We start from the raw sequence: 22,099 nt of genomic DNA, 5'->3' as shown, positions 1-22,099 counted from the left end.
TGGGCGTTATTATGTTATGTTTGTCACAGAAACCAGATATTCGTCTAAACAGGATTTTTTCAAAACACTTTGAAAAAACAGGAAGAATATATATTGGTCGATAATTTGACAGAATGTTTTTGTCTCCGCCTTTATGTATAACCGTGACTCTGGCAATCTGCATTCTTTTGGGGAATACTGCATGTTCAATGCAACAATTAAAGATATATTCTAACACTGGGCTAATTACATCGGGTACATACTTTACTGGGGAAATTCTGAAACCGTCAATGTCAAGTACCTTGCTGTTGCGTAAAGCCAAGAGGCAATTTTTAATTTCAATAGCATCTGTTGGCGATAGGAATGCACTGGAAACAATACGTACGTCAAGACACTTCACATCCGTGAGATCGTCATTCCCATCCGCCTGAGACACAAAATGATTATTAAAATTATCTGCTAGCTTTTTCCCACTCACTGGCTCATTATCAATAAAAAGTTCAAGTACATCAGTGGCAGCAGAACCTCGGTTTAAAATTCTTTTAATGTTTTGCCACACAAGATCGCTCCTTTTTAGTGAGTCTTGGTTGAATAGTTTTTCCATGTACTGTTTTTTTGCCTGACGAAGAGTAGACGTAACTTGGTTGCGATATGTTTTAAATCGTACAAGATCATCGGGTAACTTTCTTTGAATGAAGCGGTTGTAAAGGTGCGTCTTCTTTTTTATCATTTTAAGGCATTCTGCAGTTATCCATGGTTTTCTGGCTTTTCGAGGTCTTTTGAAAGTGACAAAAGGAAAGCTTTGCTCATATATAGTCCTGAATATGGCGATGAAGGCATTGTAGGCATCCTCTGGAGCATTTTTGTTTCGCACAACGTTCCAGTCAACATTTGCAAGTGCGCCTCGAAAGAAATTCAGTGTTTCATTATTAATGCGCCGGTATTCTATCGCAGAAGGTACGCATTGTTTCCTAGATGTTTCACACTCAACAATCAGGTATATTGGAAGATGGTCACTGATATGGACATTAATTATTCCTGATTTAAGATGATCAGCTGGAGAATTAGTAAAAAACATCAATTGACGTTGCAGCCTGTAATCGTGTTGGTTCATTTATGACGTTAATAAAACCGTTGCATTGCAGTATAGACTCAACTTCTAGTTTGTTAGCAGAATGGGAAAGAAAATCTATGTTCATGTCACCACCTAATACTAGGTTAAGGTTGTTATCTGAGACCCATTGGAGATATTCATCAAGAAAGCAAGGAAAATTTGAGAAGTTGCTTTTAGGAGGCCGGTATATAACAGAGAAGACATTTTTACCACTTTGTAAGGACAGTACTTCGTAGTCATCATGAATTTGAGTGAAATCAGCGAGAATACTGCATTTAAAACATTTGTCTATTGCTATCAAGACACCTCCGCCTCGTTTGTCATTGCGATTTTGTACATGCGTGTTGTAGTTCGGCAACTGCAGTATTTCACAACTATTTTCATACCACGTTTCAGTGACCATGACAACGTTGAAACGGAAGTTAAGTGTGGAAAAAAACGATTCAAATTCGTCACCTTTATTTCGCAAGGATTGTGCGGTGATATGAAAGCAAGAGATAGTTTTTGTTTTCTGCGAGGATGCAGCGTATATATCTGATGGCAGGAAGGAATGACGCGCTGTCTGATTTAAAATGTTATTTAACATGTTAGCTGTCATGTTCATGCAATCTTAGCTAGGTCCTCTTCTTTATCTATTCGTACTACTGTTCCCCCTTCCATATTACTCATGTATATCCTTCCATTGCGCACCCAGACAACACGGTACTGTTTTTCTTTGGCGGCACACTTTGTCAGCCAGTGCAGCTTTTTCACAGAGTATGTGAGATTCTCATTGATGAAAATGTCGTCATCTCATAGGGCTGTCCTTTTCTCGATCCATTTTTCTCTTGTTGCTCTCTTGAAAAATTTGACCAGTATTGGTGGTTCCTTGCTCGATTTACCTTTGATTCTATGCACCGCGTCGACTTCATTCTCATCAGGAACGGGAAGTTGGAGTTTGTCAGCAATAGATGCCAAAACTACATTCAGGTCTTCATTAGCACTTTGTTTTATTCCATGGATTTCTATATTGTTTCTACGGGAGTAAGTCTCCAGTTTATCCACCTCCGTTTCCAACTGCTGAAGCCGCGCGTTTGACGTTGCTAGTTGATCTGCTAGGTCGCAAGTCTCTTTTCTTATGTCTTTCAGCTCGGTTTTCTGTATTTCTAGCGACTGCAGGACAGTGTCGTATTGGGAAGAAAGTAGGTCTAGCGATGCTTCCATACCTTGCATTGTCTGATTTTGATGCACTATTCTTTTGTTTGTAGTATCTAGTTTCGTCAGCTGTTCTTCCTGCCTTGTTTCAAGTTCGTCCAAGCGACGCAGTACAGCATCTAACTTTGACATGACACTTGCTAAAGAAGGTTCATCAGGGTCACATGACGATGTTTCACTCAAGGAATCAGTGTCCCTGTGACGTGCGGTTCTTGACCTGCCCGCTTTGCAGGTCGAGCATGCCCATTGTCGAAGCATTTCCCTCGACATGCTTTTGACATTTGTTTTTGTAACGCCCGAGCACTTTCCAACATGATAAGCATTCTTGCATTCGGTACAGATAAGACTTTTGCCATCAGGTGAGATCGCTTTTAAACATGCAAGGCATTCTTTACTTGGCATTGCAAAAAACTGGCGGGCAGTCCGGCGTAGGCAAAAGGCTAACAAAGCAAGTGTGAAAGGCAAAAATATTCTCACCTAGACAGAACAAAATACACAAGTGAGTGATGCCCTCGTAATCCGCCGGACTGCAGCCTTCGAAGAGAAGCGGCGGCTTTTATAGCTTGTCGATCCGTGTTGCTTGCGCTGATTGGCCTTGTCCTGGATGACGTTCCACCATCGTAGTTCGGCAGGCCTCGTGGGTAGAGCAGGGTGCACAGCTGACACCACAGTGATATCGCGGTTCGAACACACTCAGCTGTAAATCGATGGCCATACGTTCGTCATCCCAGAAATCGGTCCCTAGACGGAAGAAAATACACAAGTGAGCGATGCCCACTTGTGTCGATGCCCATATAGTCGTTGCCTCGTCGTTTTGACTACAACGCTAAAACTAAGCTGCCTCAATAACTGGAGGGAAAAAAATAAAGAAGCAACAAACTATATTACACTTTTTGCAAGCTTCACGGGAACTAAACGCAAGTTTGATGTCGCAGAGGCGTTGAAACTGGAACGGCATGAAATAAAAGATTAATAATTCGATTATAAATAATTTATTGGTCCTAGACGAACACCCTGTGGTGACTGAATACATAGTAAAGTCTTACGCATCACTACAAAGAAGAAAACGCCACCAAAATTAAGTGGAGATGCTTCTTTCATGAAATCTTTATTATTCCAGGGTATTCAACAGTTTTCTTAACCGCAGCTATAAGAAAGGAGAGTATTTGAGATAATTTCCTAGACGTACATAAGGTACGAAGCAGTTGACATTTTCTCCCTTGTAACTGATGACTATGAAGGGCTTTTATTGCAGTCTACTTAGGCGTGCTTTTTGCAGTGGGACCTAGTTTAAACAGTAACACCTTTTCCTTTTTCTACTCCAGCTCGGTAAATAGTCATAACCTGCAAGGAGACTTGAATATAAACGCCATTGAAATGTCAAGTATACAGCAAGAGCTTTGTTCTATACTGGATGGTAACACGCCGTACAATGTCACAATTCAGGCAACACGCATTACGACCGACCCATGAACACTGCTAGACATCTTGATTACTGACGCATGTCAAGAATCGCAAACATTCGGTACATCTGCCAATGTACTGAACTAAAATACTGGAGCCCCGTCTATTAGGCCACTATTACAGACGATGAACACGTATAGAGGGCAAACACATGGCTAGAACGACCGAACTGTGTGTTCCGCAGCTCCCAAAACCACTGCGACCAGGAAGGCAAAAAATGACGATGAAATACTACGAGTTTAACTGCGAATTTTTACATCCACACCATTTTAAACCAAGTGTTGTCGCTAGATATCACACAATCAGCCCGAAACACACCCAGAACGTGTTCTAGGCAAGCGTTTTGCCCTCGGTACGTTTTACCTGCCGCGATGGCTCAGTGGTTACGGCGATCGGCTGCGGGCCCGAAAGACGCTGGTTCGATCCCGGCCGCGGCGGCTGAATTTCGATGCAGGAGAAATTCCAGAGGCCCGTGTACTGGTCGACGTCAGTGCACGTTAAAGAACCCGAGGTGGTCGAAATTTCCGGAGCCTTCCACTACAGCGTCTCTCATAGCCTTAGTCAATTTGGGACGTTAAACCCAAATAAATCAAATCAAAGCACTGGTAAATTTCTTTCTTCTCGTAGAGGGTGCATTTTCACTGTTCTCCATAGAACACAAATGCAGATGATGGGAATACTTTGATGCGATACAAGAGAAAGACATACTTTATTAGTCACTCCTGAAAACAAGACCGCCGATATTTACAAGTTTAACGCTGTAACAAAAAGACCGCGTATTAAAGACGGGCAAGCGAAAAGAAATTACAAGAATTACTTATTTATCGAAGGAGTCTTAAAACGGCTGCGTACCTTGCAGACCATGAGACAGTGGCTTCCTGCGGATGCAATAGCCGCAAATCGCACACCCTTTTCAGATTATCAGGTAGCTGATGCATTTATAATTACGTCTTATTCCCTGCAGACAGCACGCACGTCAGGCAATGTGCAAACAGTGTGGATAAAAATGTAGTGGAACCTTCTTACCCGGCTCCTCTTACGACCACTGAAGTTGTGTGAATAATACAGCCTTTGAAAATAGCAGAAGCAAAAGCATTAATAATCTCCAAATAATTCGGCCAAGGTACACCTGCCAGATGCATGCCTTACTTTTTTTCATGAATACTCTCGAAAATATTGTAGATTGTCAAAGTTGTAGTAATTTTTGGAAGTGTTGGCAAAAATAAATTTTCTAACTGTCAGCCCATATCTACCTCGCATTTTTTTCCAAATGTTTGAAGAAATTATTGAAATTTCGTGTTTCTAGCGTAGTTGATAAGTACAAAGCAATCTCAGATTTGCCGTTTCGTTTCATCAAACGAATGTCAACGAAACCAGCTTTCCAAATGAAGTTGTTTTAAGCCAACTTGAAGAAGAAAAATACTTCATCTCGGTTTTTTCTTGCATTCTTTCGACGTCTCGAATTCCAAGAATCGCACAAATTTTTTGCTTGAAATTTTCACCACAATCAAAAAATGCCAACAGCCGCAGAAAGTAAGGTGCATAGGGAAACTTTTTTATTTTGTGGTGTTGATCAATGGAGATTATCAGTGATTATTTTATCGCCTGAGTATAAGTGCTTAGTAATCAGAAGAAAAAACAACCGCGGTGCTGTAGTTGGAATCCGAACTTACGAGCCCAGATTTACGCGTCATTTGCTCGGCCGACTGAGCTACGGCGACGGCTGTGCAATCTCCTGCTTTCGGGGGTATTTACTTTTACGTGTAGCCTACTCCTGAGAGTGTTCACTTGCGCCACCCCGTGGTTTTCGCGGTAACTCCCTTGGGCTTATCGCAACGTGCTAGAGCACTGCCAAGAAGTCGTAGTGATTAACAATTGTTCATTGCATATGAAATTCAATCGCTCACGTTTGCCGAAAGGTAGCATTTACTGACCCACGGTCTTTAATGTCTGCATTAACGCCATATTGAACCTTGACAACAACGCTAAATTTATCAGATGTGCACACGACGAGAGTATATATCTAACGGCTCAAACAATGAGCGAATAAAAAATGAAAGCTGATAAAACCTTGTGTAAAATATTCGCTTTTAATACAGAATCTTCACTGAGGATTAACGCAACCAAATCTAAAGTAGTTCCCCCCCCCCCACCCCCACCCTCCCTAATAAAAAAAAAAGCCACCGGACCCGTTACCCATTCTGGCCCTTGTTTAAACATTAGCAGCGTAAAGCACGTACGATAACATAGAAGCAGTGAATTATAAAGCGTTACTTCTATGCGCGTCTGCAATAACACTGCTTTAGAAGCCCGTTCTTGGTCTGTCCTTGCCTCTCTTATACTAATCCGTTATGAAAAGTTTGCGTTTCTTTCTTTCCTAGCATGCAAGAAGTTTACGCGAATTTCATTTATGGAAATTTTCGCACTTCGTTCGGTAGCTACTAGTCTGCACGGATGGTGTGGCATCACACTAAACGCACACCGTCAAAATACACAGAACGACAAGAGTGGCACATGTGTGTTCCTATCGCCAAAATTACGATCGGGAGCAAAATTTTACGGGACGCCTGCTGTCTGAAGCATGAGACCACCGAAATTAATTGTTTTGCCGCACACCCGCATCACGTAAACTTTTGCTGCCGTCACTCATCATCAGCCTAACTATGCCTATTGCAAGACAAATTTTCTCCCATGCCCCTCTAACACTGTTCTGCTTCAGCTGCGGCCATCTTATCCCTGCAAACTCCCGAACCTTATCCGCCCGTCTCGATCTCTGCCGCCCCGTGATAAGCGTGCTTCCTCTTGGAACTCAGTCCGTTCCCTTAGCGACCATCAATTACCTTGCCTCAGCACTACATGCCTTGCCCAAGCCCAGTTTTTCTCCTTGATTTTGATTAGGGTTTCATCAACCTGAGTTCGTACTCTCACCCACTCTGCCCTGTGCTTGTTTATTAACGTTTCTTCTACCATCTTAGTTCCCATTAGGCGCTGCGTTTTCCTCAATTTACCGAATTTTCCGGTGTTCCTGGAAGAAATCCGTTTATGTGACGAATGGTTCATGTATTTTTTTCCCTTCTTGGGCGGAGTGCTTAAAGTGAAATGTTGCATAAATAAATAAAGAAAAACATAGGTTGAACCCTTTTCATTAGCCTCCACGTTTTCGTGCCGTAGGTGAGCACTGAAAAGGTACAGTTGTCGCATAGTTTCCTCTTTCGTGATACATGATCTCAAGATCCACACCGTTCTTAATTTCCCAGTTCTTTCCGATAGCCGGCATTAAGTACTGAGCAAGGTTTTGTCGTTTACAAACAAACATGGGTGCTGATGGGCCTCCCGGTATCAATGGCGCGGCGTTTGAAAACATTTTGGTGCTGACAATGGTTGTCGCGCTCGTCTTGAGAAGGCATGCGAAGCATTCCGTGCAGTGTTTATTGGTAAGGCGCCGGTGCAGGAGACGCGGAAGCTTTCGATGCTTCTCTCTATTTCGAATTCTTCGGGAAGTTGTTTTCTCGAAAAGCGCGCTCTCTTCGAATAGGAAGTGTTCAGCGGCTACATCGCAACTTTTTCAGAAGGAAAAACTTCCGATGAAAGCGTGCTAGACCAGAAGGGAATGTATGCACAAATGTCGCAGCCTCCTGCTCGCCACACTTGGCCGTGCCGCGAATCGTGACTGAGCCTCTTTGCTCCTTCGCAGATGGGCGGAGCCATCATCACGTACACGGTGATCCTGGTGCAGACCAGCCAGGGGCTCAGCCTCTGAGTGGCGACCAACGGCGCAGCTGCATCGCCAATACTCGGCCGGTTGTTGGCCGGCCATTTCTGAAACTCACTGGGATTGCACAGCACAATACCGCAGGCACAGAACGACGCACAACACAAGCGAAAACTAGGAACTACTTACTGCGCTGACACTTTGATAGCACAGGAAAGAACGGCTTATTGCCACGCCAGCTATTGATAAAGTAGCGCGCGGACCGAAAACAGTCACCAAGCGAGCACTAAATGAAGGCTGTCTTAAAGGCAAAGAGAATGCATGCACGAAAAAGAGGAGTGCACACACATAACCAATCTGAAACTGCACACGCATGCAAAAGGTACATTGGCTGCACGCTAGAGATCACATATCAGACTCCATTATTGTGAGACAGGCACTACATTGGTCAGTCTAGCAGGCGTGCTAGAACGAGGCGACTGGAACATCAGAAGGACTGGTAAAATACACTCCGGAAATCTACCCTCCCACTCTAACCGCTGCGCACAAATATGCCAGCCATTGTTTGATAAAGCAGATATCACTAGGCGAAAAAGTGAAAGATTAAGATATTAAATTCAAAGAATGAAATAGGCATTGACATTCGAAATATGAACCATTAAGAATTTAAGGCTTTCCCACATTCCTATACTTGAGTATGACGGTATAAAATGTAATATATTTGCTGTCCGTTCTCTCTTCTCTATGCTTTGTATTATTTTCTTCTACGAGAGACAACCTGTGCAAAATAATGTTCAATGTTTGCATATTCAGCTTACTAATATCTGGACCTGAAACTTGTTTATGAAAGTGTGACAACATGCATGCCATGCTTTCCCGAGCTGCTGCATATAGAAGGGGTCAAGGGCCCCACAGGCTGCATACCAGCTGCTTTTATCTCGGCCGCCCCCATTATTTGTAATAGAAATAAAAAAACCAATAAATTGATATAAAAAGTAAGATAGACGGAAAGAAAGAAAGAAAGAAATAAGGAAATAAAGAAGCGACGAAATGAAGGAAGAAAGACTAGCGAAAAGAAGAAAAAAAAGAAAGGTATAAAGGAATAAAGAAGAAAAGAATTGAAGGAATTCGGGGGAGCTTTTTCCATTCCAACTGCGGAAGTGGGAAGGTGTGTGAGTGAGCCATCGAGCGCACTCTCACCAACCGAGATTGAACTGTTCGCACCAGAGCGGCGAATAAACGGGCAAGGTGAAGCTGCCGGCGTAAATGCATCACCAAATATGGCCAGATCCTCTCATTTCATCCTTGTTCCATTACCCCCGCCATAAAATACTTGGTCCTTTCACCCTCAGTTCGTAAAATTACCTGGCCCTCGCCATCACTGTCAGTTTGTCGGCCCTCCTTCACAATGGCATTCACAATCAGCACTGCTAACATTCGATTTGTTTCTCATATTCTCCGATATATTAACATCGCAACAAGGCGCAAACTATCTGCGTCTTGTTGCAACGCGGGTAGCATGGCCTTGCCGGTGATTGGACGAGGAGGATGGGAGACTGGGTTAAGAGGAAGGCAAAGAAAACTTTATACAATTATTTACATTATTTACAAAAGAGCGACTGAGAGTGACTCTCTGTGGAAGGGAACTTCTTCGCCAACCGGAGTCTACGGGAGTTAACGGGCGACTCTCGGCCACACTCACAGCCGAGTTAAATAGGGTTCGGATTCCCCATATCCCAGATAAAGTTCGAAGAACGATGTGCAATCGCATGGGCAGATGTGGACGCCGGTGGTACCACCCACGGCAGGGGCGGTGCTGGGCTGTCCCGCTCTCTCGCCGCTCGGTCGAAGGGAGGGGGTAGAGGCTGAGTAATCAAACACAGCTGGAAATGAATCTCCCGCAGTCTACCAGCAGGTGAACGAACGTCCTTGTGCCTCCCCGCCGGATGTCCAAAACACAAGACCTCTGTCGAAGACACAGCCGTGTTTCAGGTAACAGCAACAGCTTGACCTTGCACCACTCCGTCGTTCGGCGACCGGAGGGTAGACTCGGCCACCTGACGCCGCCATCGTCGGCGCTGCTTCCGTCGCTGTTTCCGCCGCTGCTAATGCCTTCGCCAGCCCTCGCCGCCGTATCATCGGCCTTCGCCGGTCTTCGACCTTCGCCGCTGCCGCCGTGGACACCGTGGTCGAGGGAGTCCGCTGCCTTGATCCACTTAGGCTGGAGCGGGGGGGGGGGGGGGGGGGGGGGAGGCATCACAAGCACTACACTAGTCTGCCGCCGTCGCCAGGTTGTCGGCCTTGTCGACCGTTGTCGGTTGCTGCTTGCTTGGGTTCACATGGCCAGAAGTACAATCATAACAGTCTGCTATTTTCGTCTGCTTTGCACTGTGTCGAGACGCATGAATCTTGCTTAGCACTTCCAAGTTCTCAGTAGCCTTGATTATCTGCAAGAATAACGCAGGAACTAGGTTTATGATTTGCGGGGGTTTAATGCCCCAAAGCGACACAGGCTATGAAGGATGCGGGAGTGAAGGGCTCTGGAAATTTCAAGCACCTGAGGTTCTTTAACGTGCTGTGACATCGCACAATACCCAGGTCTCTAGCACTTCATCTCCATCGAAAGAACTAGGGTCATGCTGTAGCCGATCACTGGCAAGAGCCGGGTCAATCCGGCACCTCCGGCAGCGATTAAACGAAAGATGCCGGCAGAAACTCTTCCGTGCAAAGCGCATGGATGGATGGATAGAAGATAGGAGCGTCGCCTTTAAAACCGGGTGGTGGCAGTTGCAACTATGGTGTAGTATTACGCGGCTCTGTGTAGTAGAACTGGCGCCTCTTTCCTGTTCTGTGTTTTTCCTTCCTGTTTCGTCCTTTTTGGCGTACGACATTCTTTCAAGGCAACTATGGTCTGCTTTTTTTTTTCTTTATTTCTGTTTAACTGTGTTGTAAATTGTTACTAAAATTCGCCATTTTCTTTCAATACGGTTTCTTACTCTTCTAACCTTATGTCAATTCTCTGCTTTTGAGCCATCAATCCTCTAATCGCTTTTTGCTAACTTCCGCAAATATATACTCACATCATCCTTAGTGGATGATGATGATGAAAACGTTTATTAAAGCCTTAGTTGAAGGGAAGGCTGATCGGGTCCCTAGTCCGGGACGCCGTTGGTGAAAGCCGCTGCCCGTGCTCTGGCGACGAGGGCTCGTTGTTCCTCGAGGTCCGAGCTGGACAGGGCCGCCTCCCAGCCCTCCCGCGTTGGCTGATTTATGATCTCAATGCTGTCATTTTTCTGACAAGCCCATACCATGTGGTACAAGTTTGCCTTCTGGCCACAAAATTTGCACTGTGCCGAAAAGGACTCGGGCTCAATGGCGTGAAGCGTAGCTGGGTTATTGAAAGACATAGTTTGTAGCCTGCGAAGGTGACATTCCTCTGATTTACTGAGACCCTTAGCGGGCCTCGGGAGTGTCTGCCTTTCAAGGCGTAAATGTTGCAATATTTCTGAATATGTCGTTAGCGGAGAGGGGGAGCCAGAATCAGGAAGGGAGGACGTAGAAGGATGCCGGGGAAGAAAAGCTCGGGCCGAAGCGTGTGCGCGCTCGTTTCCTTCAACTCCCTGGTGACCTGGTACCCATATTAATTCCTTCCGTTCAGCTGAAGTCCTACATTGACTAAGAATTTTGCAGGCTAGCGGCGTGATTCTGCCACGCATATAGTTTCTATAAGCCGCCTGGGAATCTGTAACTATGTATTTAGATTCGGAGTGCGTTGCGGCTAGGGCTATCGCTACTTCCTCCATAGCCTGTGTATCCCCGTTACGAACTGAAAGCCCGTCCACGACTTGCGTTTGGTGCACCACTGAGATTGTTGATATTCCTTGTACAGGACCCGCAGCGTCCACGAAGAAGGCTCCTTCTTTTGTTGAATAGCACTCGTTCATCTTCTTGCTCCTCGCCACTCGTCTAGCATGATGGTGCTCCGGGTGCATGTTTTTGGGAAGCGGAAGCGTAAGGAATTTGCTCTTCCACTCCTTAGGTATATCTTGTCTCCCAGCCACTTGCTGCGGAAAGCTAATGTTTAAATCTTCTAAGACCCTGCGGCCGGTCGTAGTTGTGGCCAGTCGCACTACCTGGCTTGTAAGATGGGCGCTAATCAATTCATCAGCCGTGTTGTGTACTCCTAGTTTTAGTAGACGCTCCGTAGATGCTTTCATGGGTAGGCCGAGTGCCTTCTTATAAGCCGTTCGAATGATAACGTCCAGGTGGTTTAGATCGGTCTTCCTCAAACGAAGGTACGGGGCCACGTACACTATCCTGCAGATGACAAAGGCCTGTATTAGTCTAAGGGTATTAGTGGCAAATTAATTTGGTAAATGGCTGCAGTAACTGCAGCCTGGCGCCCAGATGAGCCTTGGTTGTTTCATAAACCCCCTCGCTACTTGCCAAAGGGGTAGCATAGCAGGTGCGCAGAATAGGTTTCCCCGGGGCTCCTAGAGTCAGCGCAGCTTGTGCTCGAAAAGTGCTCACCGCTTCCTTGGGCAACATCCTGTATTTCATTGCGATACCATTCGCACTGCCATGAAGGCGAAAACTGTTCGGCGTTGTAAAGCCTCCAGCTGCGAAGTTTGGCAATGCGGCATATGGTGTTTGGGGTGATTTCTCTCTCTCTCTCCACCTGCCATTGTTGGCATGAGGTGAGCGGAAAGCAGGATATATTCATCTCCACTAGTGGGGGGGCCAGAAGAATGGAGGAAGATCTGATGCAAGCGGATGGCAGCGCAACCTGCGGGGCGACAACAATCCGCAGGGCGGCTATTGTGAAATGTGTCATGGTGCCACGTGTCACGGAGTACCCCTCTGCCTTTTTACAGAAGTGGGAGAGAGGCCGGAATAAGTATGTCTCTGCAAAAATTAGGCTCGCATGGCTCAGGATGTGTTCCAGCTGGCTTCCAGTCGAGAAGCAACGTGTCGCCTGCTTGCTTTCCTTTGTTCCGTCGATCGTCTTGTTCCGTTTTCTGTCTAGCTGATGCGTAGCCCGCGGCGCGGATCATGCAGCGTGCCCTTAAACTACAGTTCTTGTGGGGGTGTTTTGGACAGAGAATTTGAAAGAACTGAAGAGGTTTCAGAGATCGATGATCTCAATGGGGTCGAATGTGTGAGAGCCGCTGCTAAACCGTGCCAAGTCTTTTGTGCTAAAGTTTAAAATTATGACGTCATCACTGAATAAAGCTGTGGCGACGTTCAGGTTCCTGCGCAGCGCACAGTGTCGAAGAGGGAGGGAAAAGATGACGCCGCCTGCAGCAGCGGCGCATTTCCAACACAGAGACGCCTGCTCAGAACAGAGAGATCGAGGCTAAAGACCTGGAAGCGCTGTTTGGAGACATCGGAGTGCTCACACCAGGATGACGTCGAAGGAAGCGGAAATTTGAATCGTAAAATAAAATGACATAATCGTCTACAGGGAAAGTTCTGAAACTAAAAGGGCAGGTCATGGCATTGCGCGCGCATGCGCTTGGTTGGCAAACCGGTTTCGCAGGAATGCCGGGAAACCTTCAGCTTCACAACGCACCGAGCTCAGTTGGCTTCGAATAGGCGGTGAAGCGAGTGGAAGTCCTTATTTAAGAGTATAGCCTTGTTTCGTCGTTGGTTTAAGAACGCAGTGGAGATAACGATCGATCAGGACTATACGGTAAGTTTTGTGTAAACACAGCAAGCTCCCTACTGAGATGTTCGATATGACCAAGACGTCATCATCATCTTCTGCCTTACTGCGCCCACGACAGGGCAAAGGTTTCTCTCATGTCTCTCCAATTAACCCTGGCTTTTGCCAGCTGCGGCCACCGTGTCCACTACAAACTTCTTAATCTCATACGCCCACTTAACCAACCCCTGTTAAGTTTGCCCTCTCTTGGACTCCATGCCGTTATCCTTAAAGCGGTTATCTTGCCTTCGCATTACATGTCCTGTCCAAACCTATTTCTCCTCAGGCAGCATCAGATCAGGACAGCATAAAAGAATTATGCAATATGCAGATCGCGAGTGTTCAAACGGCACTAAGCGTTTACAAAGAGCCGTGAAGACGTCCACAACAAGCCACGGTGCCGCTCCCGGTGGACGACGGTTACGGACGCTAATGTTGATTGTTTGCGTGCTTTAGTGAACAATGACCAGCTTTGAGTGTCCTTATAATTGTAGTAGAGTTAGGCATACCGAAAACGCCACTTTTTGGAATAGTCCAATATGAATCATGTTGATGAATGAACACTGGTGGAGGCTTTCTACGATTTATCACTGGAGTTGAAATGTAGCTGTTTCAACATGACCAAGAAACAAAGTCTAGAGCTCGGAGTGACACACCAGTTACTCTCCCCGTCTGAGGAAGGCGCGCATGCGAAACCCAAAGTGAAACACATGTTACTTACTTTCCATGACTTGAAGCGAATCGTCTATAAGACTTATATTACAGCGTTGTCCTGCGTACTTCTCCTCCTTGTGAACGCGCCCCTTTCGCTGGTTTTCTACTTACCATGCACCAACTGGCCCAGCAAGCTAGGCTTCTTCACGTCTATCAGACTCTTTTGCCTCCGGGGCGACGGCAAATGAAGATTTCGACGCGGAGATCGTGCGCCGAGATAATGCGACATCATCGGTCCTGCGCCACGACTTCGCTGTGTCGCACACGTCGCTCGCTATCAGGAACTGGACAAGTCATAGCCATCGCACAGCCCCGAACTTGACTTCCTGTTTCTGAGATTGAAACACGTCTTAAAAGGACACCGATACAACACTATGGAACATGTTCACAGAGTCGCAACGAAGGTGTTCAACGAAATTCCACAAAAGGACTTCCAAGACACCTACAAGTAGTTGTAAACTAGTTGGGCTGGCTGTGTCAGTGCCCAAGGTTCTTAGTTTGAAGACTACTAGGTGGATCAAAAGACATTGTCAAACCAAGCGTGTTTTGTATACTCGGTATACTCATTACTTTTGATGACAGTCTCTGCGGTTTTTCCACTCTCTTTCGAGCCTTTGAGAAGCCTGAACAACGTCGTGACTTTAATATGCGATCACGGAATTACTTTAAATGCTAGCATAAAATTACCTGGTATGCTTATTCTACCGGTTTCAAACATTATCTCATCGAATTTCCCCCAAAAGCGTTTCTGCTGGTCTTTAAAGAAAGGCGAGGGCAGGCACGAAATTCGAGGCACGCCCTCAGCAATGTATCTTCTTTCCCTCACCGTCGCCCTCAGCTGACCGAGTTAGACAAGCGAGGACGCCCTCATGAGAGCTCGCTCTCGTGAGGCTGCCCATGTATGTTCATGAATGCCTCATAATAGAGTAAAAATTACTTGAAAGTTTTCGCGTCTGTGGTGTGTTGTTCTGTGGCTAATTAAATCAAAGCTTTGCACGGCTCACCAACACCCGAACCAAGCTTAATCTAAAAAGTGGCACTACTAATCTCGCGATTGGTCGAAACAGTGTGAAGTCGTCAAAGGCAGGAGAATACAAATATTATTCTGTAGTAACCAAATATTAAGGCGAAAGCCTTTAATGTCTCATCGTTGTAAGCAGCACTTGTCGACAGAAATGTCACGCTTTTCAGTTGGTCGAAACGGTCGTGACGTCACAGTGCGCGAATTTCAAACAGGGCCAATTGTACTTCGGCTAGTAACCAGGCAACCAATTGAAAGGATCCTATAGTGATGCTCCAAGTGGGACTGAGCTTAGTTAATTGCTTACTTAACCAATTAGTCTAATTAACCTTTGTAGTCCGACCAGATAAATAAAACCAAGTAAGAAATTGGCCGAGCATGGGAATCGAACCCCGGTCTCCGGAGTGCGAGTCGAGCACGCTACCACACCGCCATGCCAACACGATGGTTTGGAATGAACAAAGGTGCGTCTAGTGAATACGGTGTCTTCGTTTACTCCCATCCTCCTCCCTTCTCTTCCGGCGAGGTTTAGGTGTCCACCGAGATATGAGAGACACATACATTTCTTTTCCTCAAAAACCAATTTGCCGACGAGCGAGGCATAGAGCCGAATGGGCGATGGCGTTCTATGGACTCCTGGAAGCGTTGCAAGACGCTGTCGTCTTCCACTCTTAGAGGCGACGCTTAACATCGTAACCACACATCAGTGACGACACTTTAGGTCAAAAAAGTGCCCCCCTGAATTTTGACGGGTGTCCACCGAGATATGTGGGACAGTTACTGCGTAATTTCCTTTCCTCAAATACAATGTCCATTTTCTTCATTACGGGCCATCTTTGTCTTTCTTCTTCCAATCCCAATTCCTCCCTTCCTCTACGGTGCGGTTCAGGTGTCCACCGAGATGACAGAGAATTACTGCGCCCTTTCCTTTCCTCAAAATCGTTCAAAGGGCAAGACATCGCGCCGAACGGGTGGTGGCGTTCCGTGGACTCCCTGGCAGCGCTATAACACGTTGTCGCGTTCCACTCCTAAAGGCGAACTTAAGCGTCATTAATTAGCAGTTAATTAGTATTCAAGCACTAATCAGTAATTAACCATTAATTAGTGATTTGTCGTCACTTAGTAATTAACACTCAATTACATGTGACGCCACCAGTGCCACAGAAGCAGTCAAAGTGGTGCGGAAAACGCTTTCGCCTCTACGCACTTTAGACAGTGAAAGTGCCCCCTGAGTTTTTAAAAGTACTTACAACTGCAAAACGGTAGAATAGCATTAGAATAGAATGCATTTGAATGCCCCGAGACAACTCCAACCACGGTCGAGGCTGTTGCCCTCACAACATCACTTGTTGTTGTTGTTGTTGTGACTGAGAGAAGGATGGAGAGGAAATTGCACGGGCCTGCTACTGGCTCGAGCCAAGCCACCACCGCTGCCACGTGCAGATAGAGGAGAGTTAAAAGATCAGAGAAAAGAAGTAAAGGAAAGAAAAGACGCGCGTCGCAGCAACAACTGCGTCCGCCGGAGCGGTCGCTGCTCAAAAAGAAGCGGCCGAAGCCGCACTCGCCGAAGCGAGAACAGATTCTCCCCCAACATCACTTCAAAGCATCACTTCCTCTATGGTCCCTTGTAATGACATAGCACCTTGCCAGGTAACATGATTTCGGATCAATGTTTGTGAGTCTCCAAACTGTCGCACAAGTACGGAGCCGGTTGCGTTCGAATATACGGGAGATGCAGCACAGAATTATTAGTCACGACATGAGTCAGCCATGCAACGGCAATCGAACCATCGACAAGCAAACATAAGGGAGCCCCTGGGTTGGTCTATTATCGCAGGCTGCGTGACGTAAAACATCCCATTGCTACATGTAATAAGAGATAAAGTTTTCATAAGGCACTGATGAAACTTGAGTCTTTGTAATATTGTGTATCTGTTATTACATTGCTCAACTGTATCAGTTTTTAAAGCCTTGCTCTCAAGTCGCCGACAAGGGAATTGGGGCTGCGGCTTTATCAAGCTGTATCTGACAGTGTTCCCTGCACCTCCTCTGTATTTGTCTCTACAAGGTAGAAATAAAGGAATTGGAAAGAAAGTATCCGCTTTAATTTTCTTATATTGTGTTGCCTATCGAGAGTGCATTTCAAAAATAATTGGACCGAGCGGACGAAGGTGTCCCGCAAAGTCCGGCCCTATCGCAAACCTACAGCCGCCTGCGCACTTAGCATTAATGACGGACAGCGTGGATTAGACTGACGCAGGTGCCCCAAAGCGTTAGCCGCCGGCTGTAAGATTATGCTCTTAGTATATTTAGGGTGCCTGATGATATGTGGCGCGCCGTGCGATGCGATCGCTGTTTCACAGGCGCCCGATTGCCGCGTAGGCAGCGCGTTCGTGAAGTGTGCGTTTGTACGTGTTTTGCTCCCGGCGGCGGGAAGCCGAGACCATCATCACCATCAACCGGACTACGCCCACTGCAGGTCAAAAGCCTCTCTCATGTTTCTCCAACTGACCCTGTCCTGTGCCAAATGCAGCCACCGTATCGCTGCAAACTTCTCAATCGCCTCCGCCCACCTTACTTTCGGCCAGCCCTAGCTAGGCTTCTCTCCTCTTGGTACCCCATAAGCTGCCCTTAACGCCTTAGGTTGTTTCACCTTCTCATGTGCACAAGCCAAGCCCATTTTCCACATTGATTTCGACTACGAAGTCAATAAAGCGGGTTTGTTCCCTTTCCTACACTGCCCTCTTCCTGCCTCTTAACGTTATGCCATCCTTTCTCTTTGCATAGCTCGCTGTGTTGTGAACTTATATCAAACACTACAACAGCCTCCATATTTCCTCCCCACAGCTGAGTTTCGAAAGAATACAGCTTTCATATACGTTAATCAGACGGGATATTAGAAAAATGCCATTTATGATTCCAGAGAACCTGCCAAAATGCGCTTCACTCCATTCTTATGCTTCTAGTTATTCCACTTTTGTGATCCGTAGGTCACTACCTATACCAAGTTTGCAGAACTCAGCGCTCAAAAACGAGGCATAAGAACAAGAAGGACGACACGACAGAGCGCTGATTTGCACCACCTAACACACTTAAGATCTCTGGGGCAAAAACTTGTGGCGGATGCAAAATCCCAACATCCCTGCCATGCACAGAGCAATGGCCAACAGCGCAACCTCTAGTAAAGGGTCAGCGGAAAAAGCTGAGGAAGAGCCTATTGTACAAGAAATATACTTGAGCAATGCATGTTGTCGGGCTAGTTGGCATGGTTCCATGCTTGCAGGAGTCAGCGCACAAAACCGAGGCACAAGAACAAGGGCGACAGGACGGAGCTCCGATTTACACCACCTAACACACTCGGAAAACTTGTGGCGCATGCAGAAGTCTAACTACTTTGCCCGGCATGAAGCAATGACTAGCAGGGCACTTAGCAACAAGGAATTGGCTTACATCACTTCACATGTGACATAAGTTTTGATTTTCACGGCCCTTTTCACACTATCTCTTACTTCTTTGTGTTATGTTTTTGTATATATACCCTTCCGTCCTTCAATAAACCCAGTTGATAGTTAGCGCTTGTCTTGTTGTTGTCCCGCCTTTTTTGCGCTGTTCACCAGTATGAATGCATACCAACTCGCCCAGATCTCAGCCTTACTAGCAGGGCAAGCTCTTGTAAAGGGTCAACACAAAAATATGAGGAAGAGGCTACTTTACTGGAAATATGCATGGACAATGCACGCTGTTGAGCCAGTTGCTTTGATTCCATGCTTGCAGGACTCAGCGCAAAAACAAGGCGAAAGAACAAGGGCGACAGGACGGAGCTCCGATTTACTCCACCTAACACACTTGGAAAACTTGTGGCGCATGCAGAAGTCTAACTACCTTGCCCGGCATGAAGCAATGGCTAGCAGGGCAAGCTCTTGTAAAGGGTCAACACAAAAATATGAGGAAGAGGCTACTTTACTGGAAATATGCATGGACAATGCATGCTGTTGAGCCAGTTGCTTTGATTCCATGCTTGCAGGACTCAGCGCAAAAAACAAGGCGAAAGAACAAGGGCGACAGGACGGAGCTCCGATTTACACCACCTAACACACTTGGAAAACTTGTGGCGCATGCAGAAGTCTAACTACTTTGCCCGGTATGAAGCAATGGCTAGCAGGGCAAGATGTTGTAAAGGGTCAACACAAAAATATGAGGAAGAGGCTACTTTACAGGAAATATGCATGGACAATGCATGCTGTTGAGCCAGTTGCTTTGATTCCATGCTTGCAGGACTCAGCGCAAAAAAACAAGGCGAAAAAACAAGGGCGACAGGACGGAGCTCCGATTTACACCACCTAACACACTTGGAAAACTTGTGGCGCATGCAGAAGTCTAACTACTTTGCTCGGCATGAAGCAATGGCTAGCAGGGCAAGCTCTTGTGAAGGGTCAACACAAAAATATGAGGAAGAGGCTACTTTACTGGAAATATGCATGGACAATGCATGCTGTTGAGCCAGTTGCTTTGATTCCATGCTTGCAGGACTCAGCGCAAAAAACAAGGCGAAAGAACAAGGGCGACAGGACGGAGCTCCGATTTACACCACCTAACACACTTGGAAAACTTGTGGCGCATGCAGAAGTCTAACTACTTTGCCCAGTATGAAGCAATGGCTAGCAGGGCAAGATGTTGTAAAGGGTCAACACAAAAATATGAGGAAGAGGCTACTTTACTGGAAATATGCATGGACAATGCATGCTGTTGAGCCAGTTGCTTTGATTCCATGCTTGCAGGACTCAGCGCCAAAAAACAAGGCGGAAAAACAAGGGCGACAGGACGGAGCTCCGATTTACACCACCTAACACACTTGGAAAACTTGTGGCGCATGCAGAAGTCTAACTACTTTGCCCGGCATGAAGCAATGGCTAGCAGGGCAAGCTCTTGTGAAGGGTCAACACAAAAATATGAGGAAGAGGCTACTTTACTGGAAATATGCATGGACAATGCATGCTGTTGAGCCAGTTGCTTTGATTCCATGCTTGCAGGACTCAGCGCAAAAAACAAGGCGAAAGAACAAGGGCGACAGGACGGAGCTCCGATTTACACCACCTAACACACTTGGAAAACTTGTGGCGCATGCAGAAGTCTAACTACTTTGCCCGGCATGAAGCAATGGCTAGCAGGGCAAGCTCTTGTAAATGGTCAACACAAAAATATGAGGAAGAGGCTACTTTACTGGAAATATGCATGGACAATACATGCTGTTGAGCCAGTTGCTTTGATTCTATGCTTGCAGGACTCAGCGCAAAAAACAAGGCGAAAGAACAAGGGCGACAGGACGGAGCTCTGATTTATAACACCTAACACACTTGAGAAACTTGTGGCGCATGCAGAAGTCTAACTACTTTGCCCGGCATGAAGCAATGGCTAGCACGACAAGCTCTTGTAAAGGGCAACACAAAAATATGAGGAAGAGGCTACTTTACTGGAAATATGCATGGAGAATGCATGCTGTTGAGCCAGTTGCTTTGATTCCATGCTTGCAGGACTCAGCGCAAAAAACAAGGCGAAAGAACAAGGGCGACAGGACGAAGCTCTGATTTACAACACCTAACACACTTGAGAAACTTGTGGCGCATGCAGAAGTCTAACTACTTTGCCCGGCATGAAGCAATGGCTAGCAGGGCAAGCTCTTGTAAAGGGTCAACACAAAAATATGACGAAGAGGCTACTTTACTGGAAATATGCATGGACAATACATGCTGTTGAGCCAGTTGCTTTGATTCCATGCTTTCAGGACTCAGCGCAAAAAACAAGGCGAAAGAACAAGGGCGACAGGACGGAGCTCTGATTTATAACACCTAACACACTTGAGAAACTTGTGGCGCATGCAGAAGTCCAACATCCTTGCCCGGCATGAAGCAGTGGCTAACAGGGCAAGCTCTTGTAAAGGACACAAAAAGATGAGGAAGAGCGTGCTTTACTAGAAATATGCATGAGCAATACATGTTGTTGGGCGAATTGGTTTGATTTTGTGCTAGCAGGACTCAGCGCAAAAACTCGAAGGACGCCAGGACGAAGCGCTTATTTACACCGCCTAACATTTTTAAGATCTCCGCGGGCAAAAACCTGTGGCCCATGGAAAAGCTCAACATCCTTGCCCTTCACGAAGCAGTGGCTAAGAGGGCAATCTCTTGTATAAGGTCAACATAAAAAGATGAGGAAGAGCATATTGTACTAGAGATATGCATGAGCAATACATGTTGTTGGGCTAGTTTGTTTGATTATATGCATGCACGACTGAGGGCGCAAAAACGTGGCACAAGAACAAGAAGGAGGACAGGACGGAGCGCTTCTTGTTGTGCTTTGTTTTCTTGCTCTGAGTCCTGCAAGCATGGAATCAAACGAACTAGCTCAACAACTTGTATTGCTGTCCCAAGTAGACGTAATTATTTAGTAATCTTACTTCCTGGAGACACTTGTCTGGAAAAAGAATCCGAGGCGCGCTGTCAGAGAACCAAGATATGAGGATGAGCCGGACACAATTTCATACCGCGTAATTATTTGCTATTAAACTTGACCTGCTGCACAAACTTGTGCTAGCCCTGCTCTTTGCTTTTTCCTTGACTTAAGTGGAGCCCACTACTCACAAAATTCGTTTTTTAGTCTGGAAGCCTAGGCACCAAATTATGAAGGCACGCGAGCTGCGGCAACTTCGCTCAAAATGCCGAGTTCCTGCGGTGAGAACACTCCTCAATCGCGAGCAAATCGTAGACATCCCCTTAGCGATCACGCTGTCTACGCGGCGATCGGGCGAAAAAGCAGTGAAACGGAACTGCGCGCCAGCTATGGTCAGGCTTCGCAAACATACTGAGATAATCATCTCGCACCTGGCCGTTAATAGTGCGTGGCGCTGGCGTCGCCTCGGGCCAAGAATGCTGGCGGCTGCACACGCATTGCGAAAAGTTTTATTGCGTAAGCAATATTACGACAGGTTTCAGCTCTTCGCGGCGGGGCGGCCGCGAGGCACGTTTGACCTTGAAGGGCGGTGCGAGGCGCGGCGCACTACAGCCGTAGCCGCGCCGCTGCTGAGTGGAGGCGCTGCCCTCGCCGAGCTCTCGCCAGCTGCGGAGTGTACAGAGGAGGCTGGAGAACGGCGGGGGGTATATAAAATACGTTCGCTTGCTTGTCGGCTCCGTTGTTATGCCGCCT

At 46.4% G+C, this 22,099-nt stretch overlaps 1 protein-coding gene across 1 annotated transcript in view; it reads left to right on the top strand.

Moving 5' to 3' along the window:
- LOC149325741 (uncharacterized) overlaps nt 1–8,160 on the top strand; it is a 101,874-nt gene extending 93,714 nt beyond the window's left edge. The window contains exon 4 of the mRNA XM_089563810.1: nt 7,446–8,160. Coding sequence (XP_089419936.1) covers nt 7,446–7,511 — 66 coding nt within the window. The 3' untranslated portion in view covers nt 7,512–8,160. The remainder of the gene's footprint in view (nt 1–7,445) is intronic.
- The last annotated feature ends 13,939 nt before the right edge of the window (nt 8,161–22,099 follow it).

This window comes from Amblyomma mixtum, chromosome 10, assembly GCF_055824585.1.
Source record: "Amblyomma mixtum isolate Tamu chromosome 10, ASM5582458v1, whole genome shotgun sequence".
Lineage (NCBI taxonomy): Eukaryota > Metazoa > Arthropoda > Arachnida > Ixodida > Ixodidae > Amblyomma > Amblyomma mixtum.
Note: the sequence above shows the minus strand (reverse complement) of the source record. Positions and strands in the feature narration are given on the sequence as shown.